Source organism: Stylophora pistillata, chromosome 1, assembly GCF_964205215.1.
Source record: "Stylophora pistillata chromosome 1, jaStyPist1.2, whole genome shotgun sequence".
Classification (NCBI taxonomy): domain Eukaryota; kingdom Metazoa; phylum Cnidaria; class Anthozoa; order Scleractinia; family Pocilloporidae; genus Stylophora; species Stylophora pistillata.
In genome coordinates, this window is record NC_142519.1 from 6,692,501 (window position 1) to 6,715,000 (window position 22,500).

General features: G+C 39.0%; 3 protein-coding genes, 3 long non-coding RNA genes and 1 pseudogene across 16 annotated transcripts in view; 2 read left to right on the forward strand and 5 right to left on the reverse strand.

Moving 5' to 3' along the window:
- LOC148741022 (uncharacterized) overlaps positions 1-6,839 on the reverse strand; it is a 9,236-nt gene extending 2,397 nt beyond the window's left edge. The window contains exons 1-3 of one of the 2 annotated variants that reach the window (XR_015991658.1): positions 6,076-6,821; positions 3,486-3,553; positions 1-805 (exon numbers count right to left, since the gene is read on the reverse strand). The exon at positions 1-805 is cut by the window's left edge and continues 2,397 nt beyond it. This is a non-coding gene — a long non-coding RNA (uncharacterized LOC148741022). Of the gene's footprint in view, positions 806-3,485; positions 3,554-6,075 lie in introns of both variants that reach the window. The other variant, XR_015991659.1, reaches the window with a different exon arrangement.
- LOC111335932 (uncharacterized) overlaps positions 1-22,500 on the reverse strand; it is a 103,971-nt gene that overhangs the window by 44,971 nt on the left and 36,500 nt on the right. The gene's annotated exons all lie outside the window — the stretch shown is intronic.
- On the reverse strand, positions 6,868-8,417 carry LOC148741023 (uncharacterized). Its single transcript, XR_015991635.1, has 2 exons — positions 7,864-8,417; positions 6,868-7,340 (listed from the first exon to the last, which is right to left on the reverse strand). It is a non-coding gene; the product is annotated as an uncharacterized LOC148741023 (long non-coding RNA).
- LOC148741024 (THAP domain-containing protein 2-like) lies at positions 8,619-11,731 on the forward strand. 9 transcript variants are annotated; one of them, XM_088732903.1, is made up of 5 exons: positions 10,103-10,132; positions 10,398-10,483; positions 10,704-10,852; positions 11,090-11,281; positions 11,570-11,731. In XM_088732903.1, the coding sequence occupies exons 2-5, from the start codon at positions 10,476-10,478 to the stop codon at positions 11,662-11,664; spliced, it is 444 nt and encodes a 147-aa protein (XP_088589029.1). In that variant the 5' UTR covers positions 10,103-10,132; positions 10,398-10,475; the 3' UTR covers positions 11,665-11,731. The 9 variants fall into 9 exon arrangements, 6 of the variants coding, with proteins under 6 accessions (XP_088589014.1, XP_088589033.1, XP_088589042.1 ...); XR_015991599.1 differs by lacking the exons at positions 10,704-10,852; positions 11,570-11,731 and adding an exon at positions 8,619-9,390 and having other exon boundaries at positions 9,704-10,132; positions 11,090-11,228; XR_015991602.1 differs by lacking the exons at positions 11,090-11,281; positions 11,570-11,731 and adding an exon at positions 8,619-9,390 and having other exon boundaries at positions 9,704-10,132; positions 10,704-10,758.
- LOC148741025 (uncharacterized) lies at positions 10,709-13,460 on the reverse strand (annotated as a pseudogene). The gene is made up of 3 exons (XR_015991627.1): positions 12,922-13,460; positions 12,589-12,832; positions 10,709-12,187 (listed from the first exon to the last, which is right to left on the reverse strand). The product of XR_015991627.1 is annotated as an uncharacterized LOC148741025 (transcript).
- Positions 13,454-14,624, forward strand: LOC148741026 (uncharacterized). Its single transcript, XR_015991660.1, has 2 exons — positions 13,454-13,626; positions 14,173-14,624. It is a non-coding gene; the product is annotated as an uncharacterized LOC148741026 (long non-coding RNA).
- On the reverse strand, positions 14,475-17,204 carry LOC148741027 (ficolin-2-like). Its single transcript, XM_088733024.1, has 3 exons — positions 16,676-17,204; positions 15,801-16,208; positions 14,475-15,151 (listed from the first exon to the last, which is right to left on the reverse strand). The coding sequence occupies exons 1-3, from the start codon at positions 16,755-16,757 to the stop codon at positions 14,913-14,915; spliced, it is 729 nt and encodes a 242-aa protein (XP_088589150.1). The 5' UTR covers positions 16,758-17,204; the 3' UTR covers positions 14,475-14,912.

Here is a 22,500-nt window from a genome sequence, read left to right on the forward strand (position 1 = left end):
TCTGCCGATGACATGCACCTCACATATGCGGGAAGCAATCTTGAGAACGTTTAGTTTTGTCTAAATGAAGACCTAGAAAACGTCTTCAACTGGCTACAAGCGAACAAACTCACATTGAACATGACCAAAACGGGTTCTGTCCTGGTGTACCGGTTCACAAGGGAATTACCATTGTTCTTTCTTTGTTTAGGAGTTCTCGGTTAACTATTGTGTATTGTTTGGTCTTTTGTATTGGCTCTTGTGAACCGGTACATGAGGACAGAACCCCAAAACGGAATTCATGCTAATAGGGTCAAGGCAGAGTCTGAATACTCTCACAGCTTCAGCAAAACTTAGAATGAACAATACTCAAGTGAGTCAGGTTACAGCTACAAAATCGCTTGGTGTAATAATAAACGATAAACTCGATTGGTATAGTCACATCGAAAAACTAACGAAAAAGACTGCCTCCGGTATCGGGGCCCTGAAGCGAATTAGGCACCTGATCTCAGCATCAACCTTACATCTCATCTACCAAGCTTTAGTAAAACCTCACTTTGATTACTGTGACATTGTTTGGGGTAGCTGTGGGAAACGCTACGAGACAAACTGCAGAGATTGCAGAATAGAGCAGCCCTTGTGTTGACCTTCTCTAACTATGATGCTGATGCAACTGAGCTACTCGAGTTTTTAGGGTGGAAAAATCTTGCACGCCAGCAGGAAATCCACAAAGCCACAACGATGCTTAGATGTCTGCACGGGCTAGCTCCAGGGTATCTGTATTCAAAGTTTACGTGGCGTGACTCTGCTTGTGACTTCAGAGAATCTGAAAATAAGCTCAATGTTTCACTACCGCGCGCTAATTATTACAGAAAAAGCTTTAGCTACAATGGCGCCACATTATGGAACAGTCTACCACGCGATATACGGAACACAGAGTCTCTGGGGTTATTTAAACGTAAGATCAATTACATTCTTTAAGTCTAACGCACGGCATTCACGGAAAGCAGCTTTAGTGTTATAGTATGTAGTTTGAATTTTAAATATCGTAGCGTCTGTGATATATTTATTTTTATGGGCTGATGAATAGACCACTTTCATAAATTGCTGCCGTTTAAATATTTTTTTGTTTAAATTCAAGTTAGCCTACTGGCCTCGCTTGAGATAATGTATTGTTTTGAATTTTGTACTGGAGAACGAGGCCAGTAGGGCTAATTTAAATTTAAACAAAAGAATATTAATCCGGCAGCCATTTATGAAAGTGGTCTATTGATCATGTTTAAATAAAAATTACATTACATTACATTTCATCCATCACTACTCTTTGAATATGCTAGAAGTTGCAATTCCCCCTGAACAAATTAAAGGTGAAAAATTTTCTTTCACAATAAAATTTTTCATTAATACAGCCAATGAAGGCGGGAAAGAAGATTACTTCATTCCTCGCCGACCCTCCAGCCCAACGGGCTTCGAAAACACAATTGTTAGTATAAATGTTTTGGTCCAACTCGCGCAGTGCTTTTTGCTAGAACGAAGATTGCTTTTGTTGTTTGTGCGTTTTACGCGGTTCTCTTCGTACGGTGCTCTTCAGTACAACAAATATTACTCTTTTTGATTATGAGAGCTATGTTTGCATTAGTGAACATTACTCAAGCAGTAGTGAAAACAAGGCCTGAAAAAAATTCAGGCCTGTTAGGGATTCGAACTCATGACCTTTGCGATACCGGTGCAGTGCTCTGCAACTGAGTTAACAAGCCAAGTGGGAGCGGGGATCCGTTTCTCGAAAGTCCCGGTAACTTAACGAGCTCGAAGCAAGTTTTAAAACCAAAATTTTGAGATTAGAGAAGTAGGTTCTGGCACTCTAACAAGTCCATTTTATTATTTTACTGATAGTTTTACTGCAGGATAATCAAAACTTTCGAAACTTCCATCTTGAAGGAAAACAGAACAACTTTACGGGCCCCTTAAGTTGCCAGAGCCTTCGAGAAACGACCCCTGGTCATTATGTTGGTTCGTAATACACCCGTGAGGTAATGAGTCAACGTCTGTGAATGCATGCAACTCACGTGTGTGAATTGAGAGCAATCGTCGCAGAAATGAACATTACTTAAGCAGTAGTAAAAATAAGGCCTGAAAAAAAATTCAGGCCTTGAGGGGATTCGAACCCCTGACCACTGCGACATCGGTGCAGCGCACGTGCTCTACCAACTTAGCAAACAAGCCAACTAGGAGCTGGTAATTACGTTGCTTAGGAATAAACCCATGAGGTGATAAGTCAACCTTTGTGAATATATAAAAATCATATAAGCAAACTACGGTCAAAGAAAAGGATTACTCTTTATATTTGTGCACTGCAAGCGGTGCTTTTGGAACAAGGAATACTTTTGTCGTTTATGCACTTTGGGCGGTGCTCTTCATTACAGCAGAGATTACCCCATTTATTTGTACACTTCAAGCGGTGCTTTTCGAACTAGGAATAGTAGTACGAGGATCTCCTTGTTTGTACTCTTATTGCGGTGCTTTAGGAAAGAAGAATACCCTTATTGTTTGAGTATTCTTCGAGGTACTTTAACCGCGAGGAATACTCTTGTTATTAATGCAGTTTTTGCAGGACCCACTCAAATCGAAGAGTCGACTCACTAAAGCATGGCAAAAGAGACAAGTCAGATTCATGGATAGGCTGGAAAACTTTATGACTCGTGAATACATTGGACGACCGTACGAGTCGTGCGACTCGTGAATACATTAGACGATCCTTTACAAGCTAGCGCTGTGGTATTGAACCTGCATGTCCCACTTCTTTAATTGTTTCTTATTGTCTGAAATTTCCAAGCCTCATATTCGGAGTTCAAAGATCTTGCATAAATTCTTGAATGTTCTTTCTTTCCCTCTACGCCTCTCAGTGTTGGCAATAATTTATTTTGATGCTGTTTCCATCTCACATGAACGAAAGATCGGCAGAGCTTATAATGTGCATGTTGTAAAGTTATGCATAGCGTGACAAAGCGTGACAAACGATTCTAAAGTAAGCTTTGATTACATAATTACAACCGGAAATATGATTTATGTGTAACCCTTTGTTAGAGTATTCGTGAAAATATTCCTACTAAGTGTCGCAGAGAATATGGAAACTTGTACGTGTTTTCCGTCTAAAAACACGTAGGAACACTAGTTCCACAGGATCTACGAAAGTGTCCTCCCATATCTGTGAAATTGCGGATACGTGGTAATTATGTTGTATCTTCCAAGGGAAACTCGTATTATCTTCTGTATTTTGAATCACGTATGATTTAGCTACCATTATGTATATAAGAACCTTGATTCAAGCAATAAAGTAGATTGTAAAACAGTTGAGTGTCCTGCACCCCGTGTGCGAGCTCGCGTTAAACCCAACGCTTGCCTAAGCATCGAAACACCTCGACGCTAACCGACCCTCCGCGGAAATTATACTACATACACATTCTTGTTAACTGAATAATGAAATTATGTCAAGAGCCATAACTTACATATTGTTCGGAAAATGAACCCACGCTCCGCTCTCTCTTCTCGAGGCAGCGGCGAAAATAAAGGCCAACTACATAAATAAATTAATTCAATAAATTAGTAGAATGAAAAGCGTTCGTTGATACGTGAAAACATAGTCCCCTCTACTAACTATGGTGAAAAAGATCCGAAGGTTCACAAAGAAAGGAGCGATGATCTGGGCGATTATCTTAGTGCAAATGATCATTTTGCTTCGGTGGGCAAGTGAGACGTGGACGTTTTGTATTTTAATTTGTTTGTGTATTTTTTAGGAAGAAATAATATTTTTTGGCTGTAAATTGCCGCTAAGCAATCAAATCAATTTATAGTTAGAGACTTAACCCTTCAGTTGTGACGTCACTACGGTCTTTGTAGCCATTGGGTAAATATTTAGCAACTAAAATTAGATACTATTCACCTCGGTAATGACGCTCGTGCGTTGCAAAACTCGTTACGACGGCTAGTTTGTCTTTTTGTTTGTTGTTTTTTTTAAAGCCCTGTGTGCTTGACTTTTCACGCTAGAGGATCTTCTAAATGACCGACAATGCTCTATTTCTCGATTATGGTCTAGGTTTCAAACGCCAAGTGCTGTGTGCGGGATGAGGTTGCGATAACTTTTTCTCGGAATTGAGGTTTTATCCTGCTTAAGAATTTTCAATGAAAAAATATGCTTCAGCACATCACCCACGCGAGTAGGTGTGTGGTACTGAAAACTTCCTAATGTGTTTCTGTTCCGAGCCTTGATAACAAAAAAAAAAAAAATAGCTTTCAAAGAAATAGCAGAAAGGGTAAGGGTGATCCCTTAAATATAAATACCGGTGTTTCTTCAGCCTGTCACTGTTACATATTACAACCGTTAAAGCGAGAGAGAGCTTCTTCTTATAAGATGACTTCTGTTTCCAGACATTCTACTTTGCTGTTTGGGGCAATACTGTTTGCGATTCCAATCTTATCTTCAGCGCATGGAGTCTCGATTAGATGTAAGTAAGATTACCTTCCCACACCATTATGATAAAGAGCTAAATTATCATTCGTTTCATTCTCTTTGTATCATTTTAGTTAACTGCAGGCTGTGTAGTGTGTGAAAAATACGCAAAGCGCGTATCATTCTTGTAGCTGAATACGGCTAAAGTAAAGTTTACTCGAAAGACGATCGTCAGCGGAAGATGGGGTGGACTCACATAAGTCTGTTCTTTAATATACTATTGGAGAAAACACCTTAGCGGCATAACTCTTAGCCGGGTACAAGAGGGGTAACACTGAAGTGCCTTGCAGAGCTAATTCTTCCTGTTTAAACAGCTAACCTAATGTTCTTTTACCGGGACACTTCCGAAGTGAGAGGAAGTTGTCATTGTCAGAGGAAGTTTCATAAGACTTCTGATACTTAAGTTCTAATTATGATAATCAACAATAATAATAATAATAATAATAAGATTTAATATTTACATAACGCTAATTAGCATACAGGAGGATATGATCAAATGCGCTTCACAGGATAAAATTGAATACGGAATTGCTGTTAGCTATTTACAATTTTGAATTTACAATAAAATGCGAAGATGTATACAATACGAAATACGAAAAAGAAATTGTAAATTAAACACCAAACTATTTGTAAGATCTTTTCTCTCTATGACTAACCATCCGAAATGGGATAACACCGTAAAGTTTTCGCCTATTTTTTTTTTTTTTGATTTGCTAGGAATAGGAACTCCGCGCTCTAACACTCTACCAGTGAGCCGCATAGACTCAACGGTGAGCAAAGCCATCACGAGGTCCAATGATTCCCACTTGCCCTACGCTCGTGATAAGATGACAAACATCTTTCTCCAAACAATCTTTTTTGTAAAGGGTAATTTTCGACCTCACGTGATAAAATCATTATTTGTTGACATCTACAAGCTCACGCGTCAATCAATGGCGCAAATACCCCTTTACAGTAAAAAAAGACTCTGTGGATAACGCACAAAGTGCCAAGAAGTATGAGTGAAAAGATGTAACTTGGCAAATGCTAAACGAAACTCTCCTCCCGAATGAAGTGAGAAAAGCGGAAATGAAGCGAACCGGTCTAAACATTTTTAAAGAAATGGGAGCTGATGTATCGATGTATGACATTGACACCGCCCATCGTGTTCCCAGCAGGAATAATAATGGCAAGCCAAAGCCGATAGTTTGTAGATTTGTCAGGCGTTTAGCCAAAGAAAGCGTCATGAATCGTCGTAAAGATGCATGCAAATTGGACCCGGCTTCCGTTGGACTCCTTGAGGATGCCTCGTTAAGCGCGGTTAGAATTTTTGATCATTTGTCACCTCGAATGCAAACACTCCTGTTCGAGGCGAAGAAGTTTAAAGAACAGCATTATTACCAGTACTGTTGGTCAAAGGGCTCCTTTGTTTATTTACGGAAAGATGCTACGTCTCGAGCCACAGGCAGCCCAAGCTCACTACTAGAAAAGCGGACGTGACTCTTACCGTGTTGCGCAACGTTTTATATTTATAAAGGTTTGTATGGGATGTTATCGGTTTGCCTTAAAAGAGAGAAAAAATGTCTTGTTTTGATATAAAATGGGCTTACCTTATTGCTTTGTTGTTTTCTTTGTTGATTCCGAGCGTCTCAGGCCATTTTGAAGCGTTTTCGGCGAGTTAGCGCTATGTTGGTGTTCAACTGCTAAAAGAAAGACAAGGCCGGAAACCTATTTTAGAAGTGTCCGTCGCCCGAAGCGAATAATTCCGCCAAAAAATTACCACCAGTCTCCATTCCTCCAGAAAATCAAAGCAGAGATGTTGCAGTTTCATTTCCATTCACTCGATTCCCAATTCCTCCCACAGATCTTTTGTGGGAGTAATCAACATCGAATGGAAATGTGTGATCAAAACAATGCGGTCTTGACAAAACCTCTCGAGAGGACCAGGGGAGCTAACTGGTTTGTTTGTCGACTGCAGGTCGCTGGCTACCCTCGCCGGGCTTATTTTTGTTACCCAACATACTGTGCGATCGGCCAATGGGCCCGCAAATGTTTCAAGCAGCCAAATTCGAAATTGGAAAGCAGATCGATCCTGAGATAAAAGCATCGCTGGTGAAAGATCTGTGGGAGGAATTGGGAATCGAGTGAATGGAAATGAAACTGCAACATCTCTGCTTTGATTTTCTGGAGGAGTCGAGACCTCTTAAGCCTTCAGAACATATTTTAATTTAGTGGTTTCAGTTTTGAAGAATCTGTGTAGAGACTTTTATGACCGCGAAACTTGAAAACTTCCACCCAATGTTTTCAAATTTGAACCCATCTTTACCTTGTCAACACAGAAACTGTGACTTTAGAGTACTGTATGTTAGTCAAGCTTGAATTCATGAATAAAATAGGTATAAAATAGGACAGGTTGTGACACTTCACACCTAGTTGCTGTTTCAAATATTGTGGGTTTGGGATACTTTGAAGAGAATAGAATTAAAATAGACTTTTAATACCTATTTTGCAATGGATTAGAATCCACCTCAAAAAATATTAATAAAACAGTCTATTCTATATCTATTTTGCAATAAGTCAACATTTACTTTGATAAAATAGGGTTGTGATAGCCTATTTTTTTCATATTTTTCAAAGGAAATGGCGTTAGCATGTCCTATCAGCAGAAAACAGAAATAAAACAGACTATTTAATCACTATTTTACTGATGTAGAAAATAAAATATGATTAAAATGGTCCGTTTAGCTGGTTATTTTTCCGCTCATTTTAAGAAAATAGAAATAAAATACACCATCTTGTTCAACCTTGCCTTAAAATATGGTTAAAATAGTGGCTCTATTTTCCCTTTCAGGTAAAATAGGAATAAAATATAAGTCTGAGAAAATAAAATAGTACAAAAATAGAGGTGGTAGCATTAAAATAGACATTAAATAGAAATTAAATAGGTTTGTTTTCGTAAGGGCATTCAGGAAGACCACCATTTTTGGCTCATGTAGTCATTCCATGAGGTGTGCGAGGCAATTGCATGGCCTTTTATCACTCACTCACTCGATTCTGATAAATATATTCATTAATTAAAATTGGATTAAGCATTGAACTCCAATCTCCTCTGCTACACTACACGCTTATCCAAATCATCCATGAGTCGCCCCACAGGGGCCTTTGGTTTAAAAAGGCACCAGTACTCTCTCTCTGACTCAGTGCAAGCCACCGTAACACTTGCAAAAATGTGCTCCACGCAAGAAAGATAGCCATGATACACTTACGGATTACTCGAGATTCAGTTGGGATCGGAATGAGGAGTTCTAGAATGTTTACTAAAATTATTCATCTATTGTGCGTGGCAAATATTCGGCCGTGCCTTGAAAATTTTACCAAAACTGGAAGGGAAAACCTACTTTTCAGGCTTGCCTTGTCAGTGCAAGGTCGCTCATTTTCTTCCTCTTCCTCCTCTTCGTACTCTTCATCGTCTTCTTCATCTTCAGAAGACAACTTGTTGACTACATTAGCTGTAACTCGGAGGGCCTCGCGAATGCGCTGTATGTCATCCACAAGAAGCTCTCTTTCACTTTCATCACCTTCATCTGACTGGAGAGTACTCATATCAGTTTCTTTCCAAGCTTTATTTGCTGCAATGCGTTGATAAAATGAGCTGAAGTCTCCATCTTAACAGTTGTTCGAAAATGACAGAACGAACCGGTTACGTCCAGGCAGCCATATTAGAAACAACCTCACTTTCATGGTGCAAAAGAAATGTGGGTTGGTACGAGTAGTGGTACATGAGTGTTTGTTGTTTATTTGGGGACCACGTACGAACTGTACCTTTGTCTGGGAGGGTGCTAAGGCAGAACCAGATGACAAATGACTATTTTTGGCTTTTTTGTCGTTTTAACTGCGCCAAAAAAATTCTTATTCTAGTTTGTGCAACATGAGCTGAAACTTTCTCGCGGAGAGAAGGCGAAGGACCGAGGGGAGTAGGGCTAGGTTGCCTTTTAAACCTGTTACCAGTCCTTTGAAGACCTTTGTGAAGTTTATAGGAATTATGCGGTGGCTCATAAGGGCCATCCGCCTACAAAAATTACAACGGGCTCCTCGTCAAAGAAAACATCATTCAGAAAATTGCAGAAAGTGGCATGTGTTACGATGATGTATTTAAAGTGTATATGACATGAAATTTTTTTTTTTGTTTTCTGCTAGTTCGATATATATAACAAACGGTTCGAGAGTTAAAAATCGTTGAAAATAATTATAAATACATAGTTTTCGTTTAAACTACGCGCTAAGTTGGCTTGAAATTTGTCCCCTCGAACGCGCGGCCAAAAGGTCACGTGAACTTTACCTGTGACGTCAGGTTGTTTGACTCAGTAGACCACTTTCATAAATGGCTGCCGCATTACAATTCGTTTGTTTACATATAAATTTGACAGGGTGGCCTCGTTCTCCAGTACAAAATTCACAAGAATACATTATCTCAAGCGAGGCCACTCGGGAAAATTTAAGTTTAAACAAAAGAATATTAATCCGGCAGCCATTTATGAAAGTGGTCTATGGCGGAAAAGAATGGGCCAGTACGGAAAGGTGGACGTTATTGTGTGGCTGGGGCGCCCAACAATAGAAGCTGTACGAATACCAGCTACACACCAGGTATTTCGATGCACCAGTTTCCTGTAAATCCAACAGTGAGAGCCCAATGGGTGAAATTCGTGCAGCGGCACCGAGTTGATTTCGGCGAACCTGTTGCCAAACATGCCTCGTTGTGTTCGGCTCACTTTGAGCAAAGTTGTTACGAGGGCAGCTTGGCATTTTCGCTGGACGGTATGACGCAGATAAAACGGAACAAAGTTCTTATCAAGGGCTCTGTTCCAACAAGACATGCAGTTCTACCAGAAGGTCCTGAAGTTCTGACAGATCGCAAAAGGCGACAGGTAAGCGTTTTCTCGTGATCTCCGATCATAAACATTAACATGTGTAAGTTTTTCTGATGTAAATAACCTATTCTTTTGGAAGCATTTATGTGTAAAATGTCCGTGTCTAATTGCGGTTTTGCCGTGCTGAAAGCAAACTGAACTGCTAAAACCTATACCTTAGTGAATCATCAACATGTTCACTGGAGTTTTGAGTATTGATTTATACAAGCTTTGTGATCGTTTCGAATCCTACACATAATCTTAGCAAAAGCAAGGGTGTCTTGAGCTCGATATATTTTATCAACCAGGATATTTTATGTTTTTGCTGCAGCTAAGGCGTGATGCCTTTGCAGACTTTCATGAGTCAGAGGCGAAGAAAAAGAAGGTTGATGAGGCCAGGGAAGAATCAATGAGTAACCTTGTAGATGATCATGATGATAATACAAATGAAGAGAATCCGTTCAACATCGCAACAGATGTGTGCATGAGCCCAACTGATGAAAGTTCTGGCAGCACCAATACCTCAACTGCTACTGTTTCTGTTATCACTCCTTTCACTTCTCCAGTTGCCTTGACCTCCACCAACAATACCTGTGCTACGCCAGTCAATACAACACCATCCCCCAACGTAACACCATTGCAAGGCAGCTCTTGTGTAGATTGTGTATATAAATCCAAATTAAAAAGTCAGAAGAAGCAAACTATACGTCTAAGGACAATAGTAAAGGAACAGAAAAAGGAGATAAGAGAGCTCAAAAGTGTGAGTGCTAAACAAAACCTATTTATGCTTTCTTGTAGCTTTGTATAATGGCGAAAGAATAGTATCCATATTGAACTTGATTCAAGTGTTCCTAGTGCTACTCACTCTCACTAGTACTGGATAATTTATTCCATCTTGTTTGTTTGTTATTATAGAAAGTAATTGGTTAGGTTCTTTTTGTAGCTATGTATATGTTGTATTACAGTGACTCCCACCTAAATATGTTGCAAACAATATTTTATCCTTTTCCTTTTACACTCTGCAGATGTAGTATTCCTGGAAGTTTTATGGCCAAAGTAGTGTTTTGTATTGCACTTTTAGCTCAAAACTGTCATTTTTGAAAATGAATGGGTATGTGACTGCTAAATGTTACACATGATCTATTGACCAGACATCATGCAACATGTCTACAATGTATGCAACTACACAAAACAGTATTTGTTATCATTTATCACATTCCCATCCCCTTAATTCCTTTCCTTGGTTCTTTCCCTTGTGTTCCAACCATTATCATACACAATCTCATTTTCAGATTTTCATGTGTTCGCTCATCTAAAGTAAAATTTTCTAGGCACATACTGGCAAGCTTGCATTTTAATGAAAACCTCAGAAGAGAAACCCAAACATCAAGCGATGGAAAAGAATACATTCGGGTGACTTATCCAAAATTTAAACTGGGAGAAGAGGTTGTTAGAGAGGTGGCATCTCCACCTAGCTATGGTAATTATTGACCATTATGATTTTAAAAGTACAGTGGCTACACTGAACTAAGTGTAGAAAATGTTATGCTCTTTTGTTAAGAGTCAGATCACTCTTTTTACCATGATAAGTACTATTGACCAGCATCTTGTGTAAAGGACTCTGCTTCACCTTGTTTCCTTATATCTGATAAAACACTGTTGCACGTTTTTCAAATGACGTCGACATTTTATATGAATTGGGCTGTGATCTTTTCAGGGTATGTTGACACACTGAAGAATCTTCTCTTCACCTTGCCAAAGGCAGAAATGAAGAAAGTAGATGAGAAGTATGCAGCAAGGGTACCAGAACCCCTCAACCAGCAGTTCCCAGACAGAGTAAATAAAGAGGATGCTGTAAAGTTTTACCAGGCAAGAAAGGCAACGAAGAAAACGTCACTATTTCCACCAGGTTAGTTTGCTTTGACTCTTCAAAGCTCATGAAGCGCAATGTTCAAATATGACATAATGTTCTACGTACCAACTGTCATGCAACCTTGTCCTCAGGGTCTATCTTCTTCTCACCCACTAGAACTGGGGAAAAGATAGACCTTGGGAACAAGTTTGCCATCATGGTAATGCACAATGTGATTGTCTCCACGGAGGATATCTTCTACATGTTTTTTCCATAGTAAAAGGATGCTAAACAAACAAACTAAAAATGCACTAACATAATTAAATAAATTTATTTATTTTACAGAAGCAGAGCAGGCGAAACTACAGATGTCTATCAGTGACAATGCCTCAAGCAGCAGTCAACCCACTTCAAGACGACCTTACAATTGCTCAATATGACAAAAACCATTGCGAAGTCACAAAAGCCGTTGCAAAAAATAAAGTGACCAAACTTTTGTCACAGGAAGGTTTTCTGCGTGGTACAATTTTCCTTCTTACTTCAAATTTTCCATGCCTGCATTGCACTGTACTCATCGACTTACATTATTTGCACTGTACCTACAACAAGTTGAAATTTTAAATTTAGTCAAACTAGTGTGCATGTAGAACCTAAGCTGTTTCTGGTTCACAGTCCATACATTACCAAACAATAGAACAAGAAACAACCACCCATGAAAATCAATTTGAAAATTGTTGTTTACCGAGACAATCAGTGTAGAACAATCATGTCATAGGTTTGATTACGTGTACTATGCTAGTCTCTGTCATGAGCAGCAGCAAAACCTCTGGTATTAATTTTTGTGACTGGTATTTAGTTCTGATATTATGGTAAACACAGGCTGGTAGTGGTCTTCTGTTATCCCAGCCCATGTAGCCACAAAGCCACCTTGTGGTCCATCGGTATGCAACAGCTCTAATGAACCTAGAGTAAAAGCACAATGAAAATTATATAGGAAGGTGTGTAAGAATGCTCTACATTACTACAGGACCCTGCCTTTCACCTCCCCATGACACACACATTCAAAAAAAAAATATTTATGTTTAGGAATTGATAATGAACTGCAGGGCATTTCTCAAGCTTACATTTTCCTACAAGCTACTTTGCAAGCAATCTTATTAGTTCCTGTTTTATCTTAGGTCAGTGCATCACATAAAAGTCCAAGTAAATGCAAAATCTAACTTAACTTGGTCAACTTTTATAGCTTGAGGTGCCTTAATTTACCCTGATTTATCTGAAGCTTAATGTTTTATGCCCAGCAAAGTGATTATGCTAGTTTACACATTGTATGTTTTTATTTATGTTTTTACTAAAAATGTACTGACTCGTTTTCTGACTCCACCTCGGCGACGGTAAGTCCCACCATCCTGGTTTCTCAACAAGGGAGCCACTTGGAGAAGAACTGCGCGGTTCCTAATCGCATCGTAGTCCTCGTGTTGTGTGATGCATTTTATCCGTTCAATGGAACCATCAAAAACCATCTTTGCAGATGAATTTGTTACCTCTCTGCAACATCGAAACTCCAGGGAACCAACTAACGTCCCGGTATTACATTGCTTGCAGCGACACCTGAAGAAGACAGCAAAAATGAATTGTTGTCTAACAAAGATTTGCTATAAGTATATATACAAGGAATTTAAAGGACCAGTTTTACTAACCAGGAGTCTACGTCTACAGTTCTCTCGTATCTAGCCTCCAGAGTTGACGGGGTAAGTCCATCAACATCGGTTTGTTCGCTCGAAACGCCAGTTTCTTCGTCGTTCTCGTCCGCGAGCGGCTCATCTTGATATGGAGCTATCACACCAGTGATAACTCCCCATTCCTCTTCAGAACTGTCGCTTATTCCACAATCCATACTTTCTATAGAGTCAGACGTCTCAATACTCTCGGAATCGCTGGACATTTCGAAGCGTGAAACGATAGAATTGAGCGAGTAATCACAGCGTGTTACAAGGAAAACACTGAAAGTTGTTGACCTTGCCAATCATAGGATCAAACAACCTGACGTCACGAGTCCCAATTCTCGGCCCAGTCTCCGGGAACAATTTTACACATAAATTTAGCGTGTTTCGGGCGCTAAAAATCGACCAAAAAAATTGTTTCATTCATTTTAAACTCTCAAACCGTTTATTATACACATGGAACTAGCTATCAACGAAAAAAAAAATTTCGTGTCATATACACTTTAAAAGATCTTTACAACAACGGTGGGAAGGAAGCACTTGTCGCTATTCCTAGCAAATCGCCAATCGCGTCGATCAGCTCCACGAGGAACAAAACATCCTGACACTTTGCACAAAATAATCCAGCACTTTGAAGGCAAATAGAGCAGCAGCCATTTCCAGGCGCAATCCACCCAGAAGGTAAACCTCTCTTGGCAAAATAAAGCTCTTTAGAAGAGCGGAAACGACGTTCGGCGAAATAAAACGTCCAAAACCTCGTGGCGTCCGTGGCAAGTGTCGTGGCGTGACACAAATGTTGCGCATGCGCAATTGCCCATCTTCTCGAGTCGAAATTTTCGGAACTTTGAAACTTTAGACTGACGTATTTCCGTTTCCGCTTGGTGAATTTTTTTCATATTTGCACGTTAATTTTAAACGGCTCTGTGCGTGTTTTACAAAAATTCAAAAAAATTCTTTCCGAGGGAAAAAAAGTTAAAGATGAATTCTAAAAAAGGCCTCTTTTCCTTAAATTTTCTGACAGAATTTTTTTAAACTTAACAGTCAAGTAGACCACGACAGTCAAAGGACGCATGCAAAATCTAAAATAAATTCACCGTCCAGTTTTTAAGAAAATTCAAGTCAAGTCTTATTTTGGACCCAGCATTGCGACCCAGCAACGTTGCCATGGCAACGAATTTTTCAATATATTTATAACAAACTGATTCTTCAATAATATCTTTTTTTCAGGGGAAAATGTGATCGCGATTCGTTAAAGCTAAGCTTCGTAATTTTAGTTTAAATATCTTGCATCAGAAAAGTGAATAACTATATCCAGCCTCCTTAAGAAACAAGAGGGATGAGCTGTAACCCAAGAAGAAAACAAGTTGGCCGTGTTTTTTTTTTTAAGTATCCTCCTTGCTCAATATTAATCAGAAAACCACGTAAATTTGTCCGTGAAACAATTATTTTCCAATCAGGAATGTGACATGAAACTACTTCAGTGATGGACCTGGTTTGTTCATCCCATTCAACACACAAAGAAAACAGCCTGAAATATGACATGCTTTTTATTACAATTCATCTATAAATTCATCTAATTTATAGATTATAGAGAGAATTGGACGACACAAGGCCTTATTACCATTTAATCAAAACAGTGACAAAATTCGAGAAAGAAACTAAACATTGGTCATGCGTTAGTGTGCGTTATCTAAAACTACGCATTCTAAGGTGTAGTAGTTAAACCTACCAGATGACACTCATTGCTCTTGTTTACAGTGCCTCCCCCACCCCACCCTTGCTCCGAATCACCTTTTTATTCCCTCGTATAAATGGCGTGCCATTCATTTACGCCACAATCGAGTGTTTAAGGCGACTCTTTTATGAAGTTCCCATCTTTGGTCCTCACATAGACCGCCTCTTTCTTCACCGATGCCGTTTGCCTTTCTGGTCGATCAGGTGTCTAAGCCAAGTCTGAGCCGGAATGTTCATTTTGAAAGCGAAAATGCCACCGGTCTGATTTTCATTTCTGATGTTTCGGGAACGTGGCCAGGATCACTTTGATTAGATTTTCCCCAGTAAATCCCTGTCACTCTGTTTAGATTGGACTTCACATGGCCGTTGACTGACCACCAGCCTTTTTCCATTTCTTGACAGTTATGATTTTGACCCCAGGTGCTAAACTTAGAGCCATTATGAACACTGAGAGAATCCTCAATAGTCGCATCTGTTGAAGAAGTAAAATCCACTCATAAATGCTTTGAAACTTCAGCTCAATTTTTGTCACGATGCAAAAAACAAAATGGAAACAAGATATTCGCTAATTTTCGAAAAATGAGTGGGAAAAATAAAAAGCAAAAGAAAAAAGCAAACAACCGTTAATTGTATTGTGATATGTGGCTCAGCCCTCGCACTGCAGGTCAGATTTTCAGAACCTTTGCTGAGGTTCGGGAACTCGTTAAAGGAAATTCAATACGAAAAATATTTTTATTAGTATAACATGCACCTGTATGTGTGCTGTACTGTACTCACAAAGTGCTTATTCTAGAGTGAAAGATATCCAACGAAAATAATCGAGGTGATGTATTGATAAACAGGCCAGATGATGTTAAGTTTCGGATAACTGTAATGAGCTCTCTTAGTTACATTATTAGCACTTCTCTATCCTCAAGCTTTGATTTCAAAACGGAGCAAACCAGTCAAAGCTAGTAAAGTCCTGAGAATAATGAATCTTAATCTTTTTGTCTGTCGACTGAAATGCATTACAATCATTTTCTTTTTCCTTTCTCCACTGAGATATTTGTTTGGTTTCGTTACACTACTTCACTTATGGTCATGCAACGAATCTACTTGTCATTATTGTTTTGTTGACTTACTTGATAAGTGGCCAATGTTCAGCCGGTACTCTTCGCTTACATTTGCAATTCCAAACCACCCATATTCCGCGTAAACAGTTTTTTCAGAATCTGCGTAAACATTTTTTATAGGATCTACCCCAAGTTCTACTCGAAGCTTGCTGTTTTTCTTCTTTCGGGTCAGCCGATGGATCTTATCCAGTCCGAGCCAAAATTCACCAGCCAGGAAACTTCCAAAACCATGTTTGTAGTCAGCCCAAGTGCGGTTGAAGTCAACTGAACCACCTACTCTTCTCTGGAACACTGTCCAGGCCCCACCGTCTGTTGTCTGGTCACAATACACATCAAAGGCGTCTAAGTGATCAGGTTTGATTGTATAAACACCACTGATTGTCTGGCCAGATTTGTGCAGATCAGCACAATTCTTAACTGTTGAAGAAAAATGCGAAACTCCCCTTTGTCAACTAAGTTGCTCGTAAGTGAGCAGAATGAGATGTCTTAATCTTTAATGCTAGAACAGTATTGGTCAAACGAAACATATGAGAGAAAGAAGAAAGATAAAAGAATGATAAAGGACTATAAGGAAAAATACAGAACTTGAATAAAAAGAAATTAAGAAAGGAAAAAAGAGAAGAGTTGAGAGCTTAAATTGGAGGGAAAAAAAACAAAACAAGGATCATAGATGAGAAAGGTGTTCCTTCCATCAACCACATCCTCGGCATGACCATCGTCTTTGACTAAATTAACTTTAAAATTGGTTTTAGTGCGAAACGGCTCCCACACGGATGATTAATTTGCCTACACAGCCTGTGCTTAGTAAAACAGATACAAATAAAGTGACACGAGTGTTAATTAAACTCTTTATCGAAATGGTTTGGGAAGGTAATCTTACTTACAACTACGCGCTGAAGATAAGATTGGAATCAGCAACAGTAGTGTCCCAAACAACAATGTAGAAACTCTGAAAATGGAGTTCATCTTAGATAATGTGAAGCCCTCTCTTCCTTTAAGCTACTAAAGGTTGTGACTGAAGAAACAACCGTATTTATAGTCAAGAGATTCCCCATTTGCTTTAGGATTGATTAGACATTTGGGCCATTGTTGCAAAAGCTATTTTTGTGTACAAAGGCTTGGTACTTGAAACATAATCATCAAAACTTAATAATGAAAGATTGTTGGGAAGTATCGGGATCGACACCACACCTTACCGTGGGCGATGTGTTAAAGCCGGAGTTCCTCTGGTGGAGTAGAATTTGTCATTCAAAATCAGGGGCTTCACCGATAGGAAGAATGAAACATCTTACGGGCAAAATTGATCTCAATTTGATCCTATAACAATCTGTTCTTAGCGTTTGAAACCCTGATCATAACCAAGAAATTATGCATTGTCGGCCATTGTCAGAAGAATATTTCGTAATTAATAAGGGCGTGCACAAGAGAGTTGACAAATTTACCAGTGTTGCTGCTCAATAGTGTTTTTTTTGTCGACATTATGGACATTATTTAATTTGTTATAATTGAGTTTTCGATTATTACTTTACCTGCTAGATAATTTGAAATAGATCATCACCAATTATAATCTGCGTCATGGGGATCGAAGTTCTCTCAGTTTATAATCTCTTGTCGTTATGATGATTAAGATGATGAAGCTGCCGCCACGAGTTTTGCAACGCTGGTCTTTCCAGAGTTATGCTAAACGTGGGTGTTAAATCTTTTTAGTAGCTAGATACTTACCTAATTGCTAGAAAGATACCTTACCATCTATATAGTTATTTTGTTACCACTTTTGAAGAGTTGAGACCTCTCCTCCGGAAGTTTGAATAACACTAGCCGAAAAATGTTATTTCTTCCTAAAAAAAAAAAAAAATAACACTCGCACGAAGATAATAGAACGTCTAGACGTTCTTGACGTCACGAACGCCTACCGGAAGTCATTAGAGGAACTATGTACATACTGCGCATGTCATGACGTTCGCGTGGTCACGTCGCAGACGCCAGAACGTCACTTTTCAGGTTGAAGGTAGGACGCCACAAAAGTGTGCTGTTATTTTGTTTATAGGAGGTAAATTATCGACTCAAAACCATGAAAAGCTCTTCTGCTTTTCATTAAGTGATTAAAAAACGTTTTCGTAGCGCGTAAAGTGGTTTTTGCTTAATCGATAGATTAAACGGGATTCGACAATGGCAGACAATTTTCTCGTCAAGTCTGGGTGAGTTAAGTCATTTGATTTCATGACCATTTCAATCATCAAATGCAGAACTAAGATTTTGTTAAACCGGTTTTAAGCTTAGCACAAATTACTTTGAGCGATAATTTAGAATTAAGACACTTAAGCGACATTTAGATACAATAACAAAGTGCAAAATGAGATAGATGATTGTCTTTCTGCATCGGTTGTATTTTGTAACTGCACATTGTATATCGTATGCATCTATGCTAGGTTTTGAGCAACCGACTACAAACATAAGAATAACAAATCTCGCTGTGGTTAACGAATTTAGAAAAAGAGAAATGGTCCTCTAGGTATCCAGATCATGCACTGAAAACTTCATGCTCGCTCGTTTGTTCGCATTGTTTACACAACTATGAAGTGGTAAATTTCAAGTCGCCTAATAAATTGACGAATTATTCATTCTGTCAAGAGAGTGGGGTAAAGAAACTTATTCCCTTGCTCATTAAGGTCATATCTCTAGCATCTTTTAACAAAGACATGTGAACACGGGTAGAAGTCCGTGTCTGAAAAACGTTGACTGCTTAACCTTCCTATTTCGCGCCAAGAACGAAGGCCTCGATCCAGTCTTACGCGGCTTCTCTGCCGTTCGTGTTGTCAAGAACGTCTGGTGCTTAAGCTCTCTAATATTACCCCCTTGACGTCTCACTTGACCGCCCAAGCAAAATAATGATTCAACTTAAGAAAATCATCAATATCGTTGTTCAAATCCAGTGGTGAATTGCTCCATATTTCGTTCCATGATAACAACTCCCGACAACTTGGGATTTTTTCCCTGCCGTAGTTTCTTTTCACCTAAAGCTAAACATGCAATTCATAAACATATTACAGATATTAAACATATCTTCTTAAGTGTGCTATGAAGTTCATTGAAGTGCTGTCCACGCAAGGTTATGTTTTTCATAAAGAATTTAATTAAAGGTATTTTTGGTTGAAGCTTCTACTTGTTGGCTTTTGTAGCCATCTTTTGATCAAAAGGAAAGTCGTGCAGACTCGAACAGAGACTTCAAACAAAACTGTGTGATTTATCGATACAATTTCAGATATCAGGTTTGGACAGTTACGTTACTAAAACGTTATACTGCCATGCTGGACCAAATGAATTTGACCCGACTGCAGAGCGGAAGTGATTTAAAACCCCAAAGGTGCTCGGAATTAAATCACTTTATATCTTTAAAATAACTTATAATGGTTGGGAACTATTTATGAATCTAAAGGGAGAGGTCAAAACAACCTCACAAGAAGCTGGATACTAAACATCTCACTTTTATTTTCTTGAAAAAAAAAACATTTATGTTGCTCGGTTCGGTGATTCGTGCGTTTCACGTCATTCTAGAGTTGGGCATGATTTCCGCTGCTGTCTCTAGAAGAGGGACCTGTGAGTGGGCTCACAAAATATTTAGTTACCAAGGGCAACATGGCCGGAATGTTTCAACTGTCATTCCAAGTTTAAAAAGAGATCAACTATTGGGTTATTGTAAAGCAGAAATATGATCCTTCTAACGTGCAAAAATGTGCAAAGTGTAATCTTACGAAAGCAGGATTTACTTAATAGGTAAATAAGGTAGAACAAAGCATTATGCTCACGTTCGAATTAAGGTATTTACTAGAGAGGAAACTACATGCCTTTCCTCGCATTTCGAATCACGTAAAAACTAGCCACCAATATGTATATAAGCACTTTGATTTAGCAAATAAAGGTAGATGTAATCAGGACGAGAGTGTGTGTTTCTCTTCGTTGAGGACCCAAAAACCGGCCAAGTCTAGGGTAAAACACTGCAGTCGGCACTTATCTGTTGGCCACGAAACCTTCCCTGTTGTAACACAACATTTAGTCGGAAAGAATGAAATTTAGTCGTAAGCTTGGCTGATCATGTTTTTGTTGCTATGAAAACTGAGGAAACAGCATCAGAATAAGAGTTTGAAAACACGAAGCGTACGAGGAAGAAAAAACATTCTGACATGAATTTCAAACGTTTTCCGTAGAATCTTTAGAATATATTTTGAACTGCGGTATTAGATACATATGATGCACGATCCTCGCAGTAGATAGCGCTATTTAAGCAATAGCGAAAATCAGACCTGGAAAAAAAAAAAATACAAAATTTATGAACTTCATATATGTCATTGTATCTCATTTATCACTTTCACGGGTTTATTAAGAATCAACTTAACGGCCTGCTCCCAGGTGGCTTGTTAGCTCAATTGGTAGAGTACTGCACTAGTATCGCAGAGGTCAGTGGTTCGAATCCCGTACAGGCCTGATTTTTTTTCAGGTCTGATTTTCGCTATTGCTTGAATAGCGCTATCTACTGCGAAGATCGTGCATCATATGTATCTAATACCGCGGTACAAAATATATGAACTTAATATATTTCATTGTATCTCATTTATCACTTTCACGGGTTTATTACGAATCAACTTAACGGCCTGCTCCCAGATGGCTTGTTGGCTCAATTGGTAGAGCACTACACTAGTATCGCAGAGGTCAGCGGTTCGAATCCCGTACAGGCCTGATTTTTTTCAGGTCTGATTTTCGCTATTGCTTAAATAGCGCTATCTACTGCGAAGGATCGTGCATCATATGTAAGTCTACTCACATTGCTTTCTTTTCCGAAAACTAGATATATAAAGAATAAAGGCTGATAGTTTCTAAAGAAACTGTTTGGGGCTGCGTAGGTGGGGGGTAACGAAATAATTTGAATATAACAACAAAGTTGAAATGGTGAATTAAACTTTCGCTCCGACGAAGGGCTAACGCTCGAAACGTCAGCTTTTCTAATCATAACGGTGGCCAATTTACCATTTCAACTTTGCTGATATATGCAAATTATTAGATATATAAAGAGACTGTTTTTGTATTTCAAGTGTTGTTTTCAAGCGGTTATTATGTTCAAAAGCGGGAAGTGCCTTTTTGAAAATTTCTTCGCAGTTTGCATCGGAGCGGAAATATTGTTCACCGATAGTGATAGGGGTACCTACCAGACTCAGCTAGATTCAGTGGCCAAAGGCTTTTTCTACTGAAGTTTCCGTGGGCGCTAGTTCGCGCGGAACACTATTGACGACAGTCCATCATCACTCACGTGGCACTGCACTTCGAGCATCAATCGTTGAAAACTGTGTGGCGTTTCGAGGGTATCTCTCCTTCCTCTGCTAGATTTTTTCCTTCCCTTTTTGCTGGTTAAAGCACCTTCCATATCGACACAAATAGCTTCACATTCAAGTTTGTTATACTTAACCTGCTCGACCCAACTCCTTTAAACCGTGCCCACTCCTCGCTTTCTTGCCAAAAGGCAACAGTGTCAAATGGCTTGCTCCAATGTGATTGGATAATAGCCTTCAGGAGCGTGAAGTAGAAGCGCGTTTCTGCAGACAAACACCAACGCCCCGAAAAACTTTCAAGTCACTTCTTCTGGTAAAGTGTCAGTTGGCTTGAGTTCTGATCGTTGAATAGTTTATTCTCGGCTGATATTCGGTCAATGCTCGTGAAATTTGGAGGTTATGTTGGAAAATATAATAAACCCCAAAAGGCTGTCCCGGATTTTCGATTTTTTCCTTATTTCTTGAGATAAAGCCTATACATTGGAAATTTTGCTCAAAGGGGCTACTTTGAAGTTGAATGATTAAAAAACAACGAAATCCCATTGATTAAAATACAAATCCCAGACACGCTTTTTTAGTTCAATAAGTGCTGGTTAGGTTCCGATAAAAAGAAACGTGTTAATTAAAATGCATCGTCAAATAAACTTATCTTGTCAAACGTCTCAGTGTGAAAGAATAAGCTCCCATTGTGTTTAATGGAAAAAATCATAACATTAAGTAGAAAACCCGAAATCAGTGTTAATTAAGCTTTAAGAAACAGTACACGTTTACAGGGATGGCGCGCATAATTTTCACGTTATCTCAGTTTGAATGAAAACGCTAATTCTCCTTTTGTGACGCCTCAATCCGAATTGAGGCATGCGAAAAAATTGTTATGACATAATTTGTCCTTTCCTTTTGTCGAGACAGTTTTAGTTTTCTCCACTAGTGTGGAAAGGCCCGTTGAGTATGTGGGCGAATCCCTTGCAAGCGGACCAGAAGTTAACCGACACATATTTTCTTAGAGCTCCCAACATGATTAGGTTGGAAAATTCGACTTAATTCAGTTAATAAAAGAAATCATATTCTATAGGAAAATTAATTACCTGCCTCGTGAATTCCGCGTTAAATTGCACTTGAAAACCGATATCGCACGAATCGCTTCGTGCGATATCAGTTATCGAGTGCAATTTAACGCGGAATTCACGCGTCAGGTAATGAATTTTCTTTGAATCGCATAACTGATCGAATGAAAATAAGAAAACAAGAAATTAAATCGGCAATAGTATTGTTTGTTTTTAACCCGAGCGCGCGCTCTAGAAAGCCATTTCAAGCCAACTGTCAGAAGTGTCACTATGTTAGCGAATAGAAAGCAAGAGAAGTCGTACACGTTTGAACCTTCGACAATT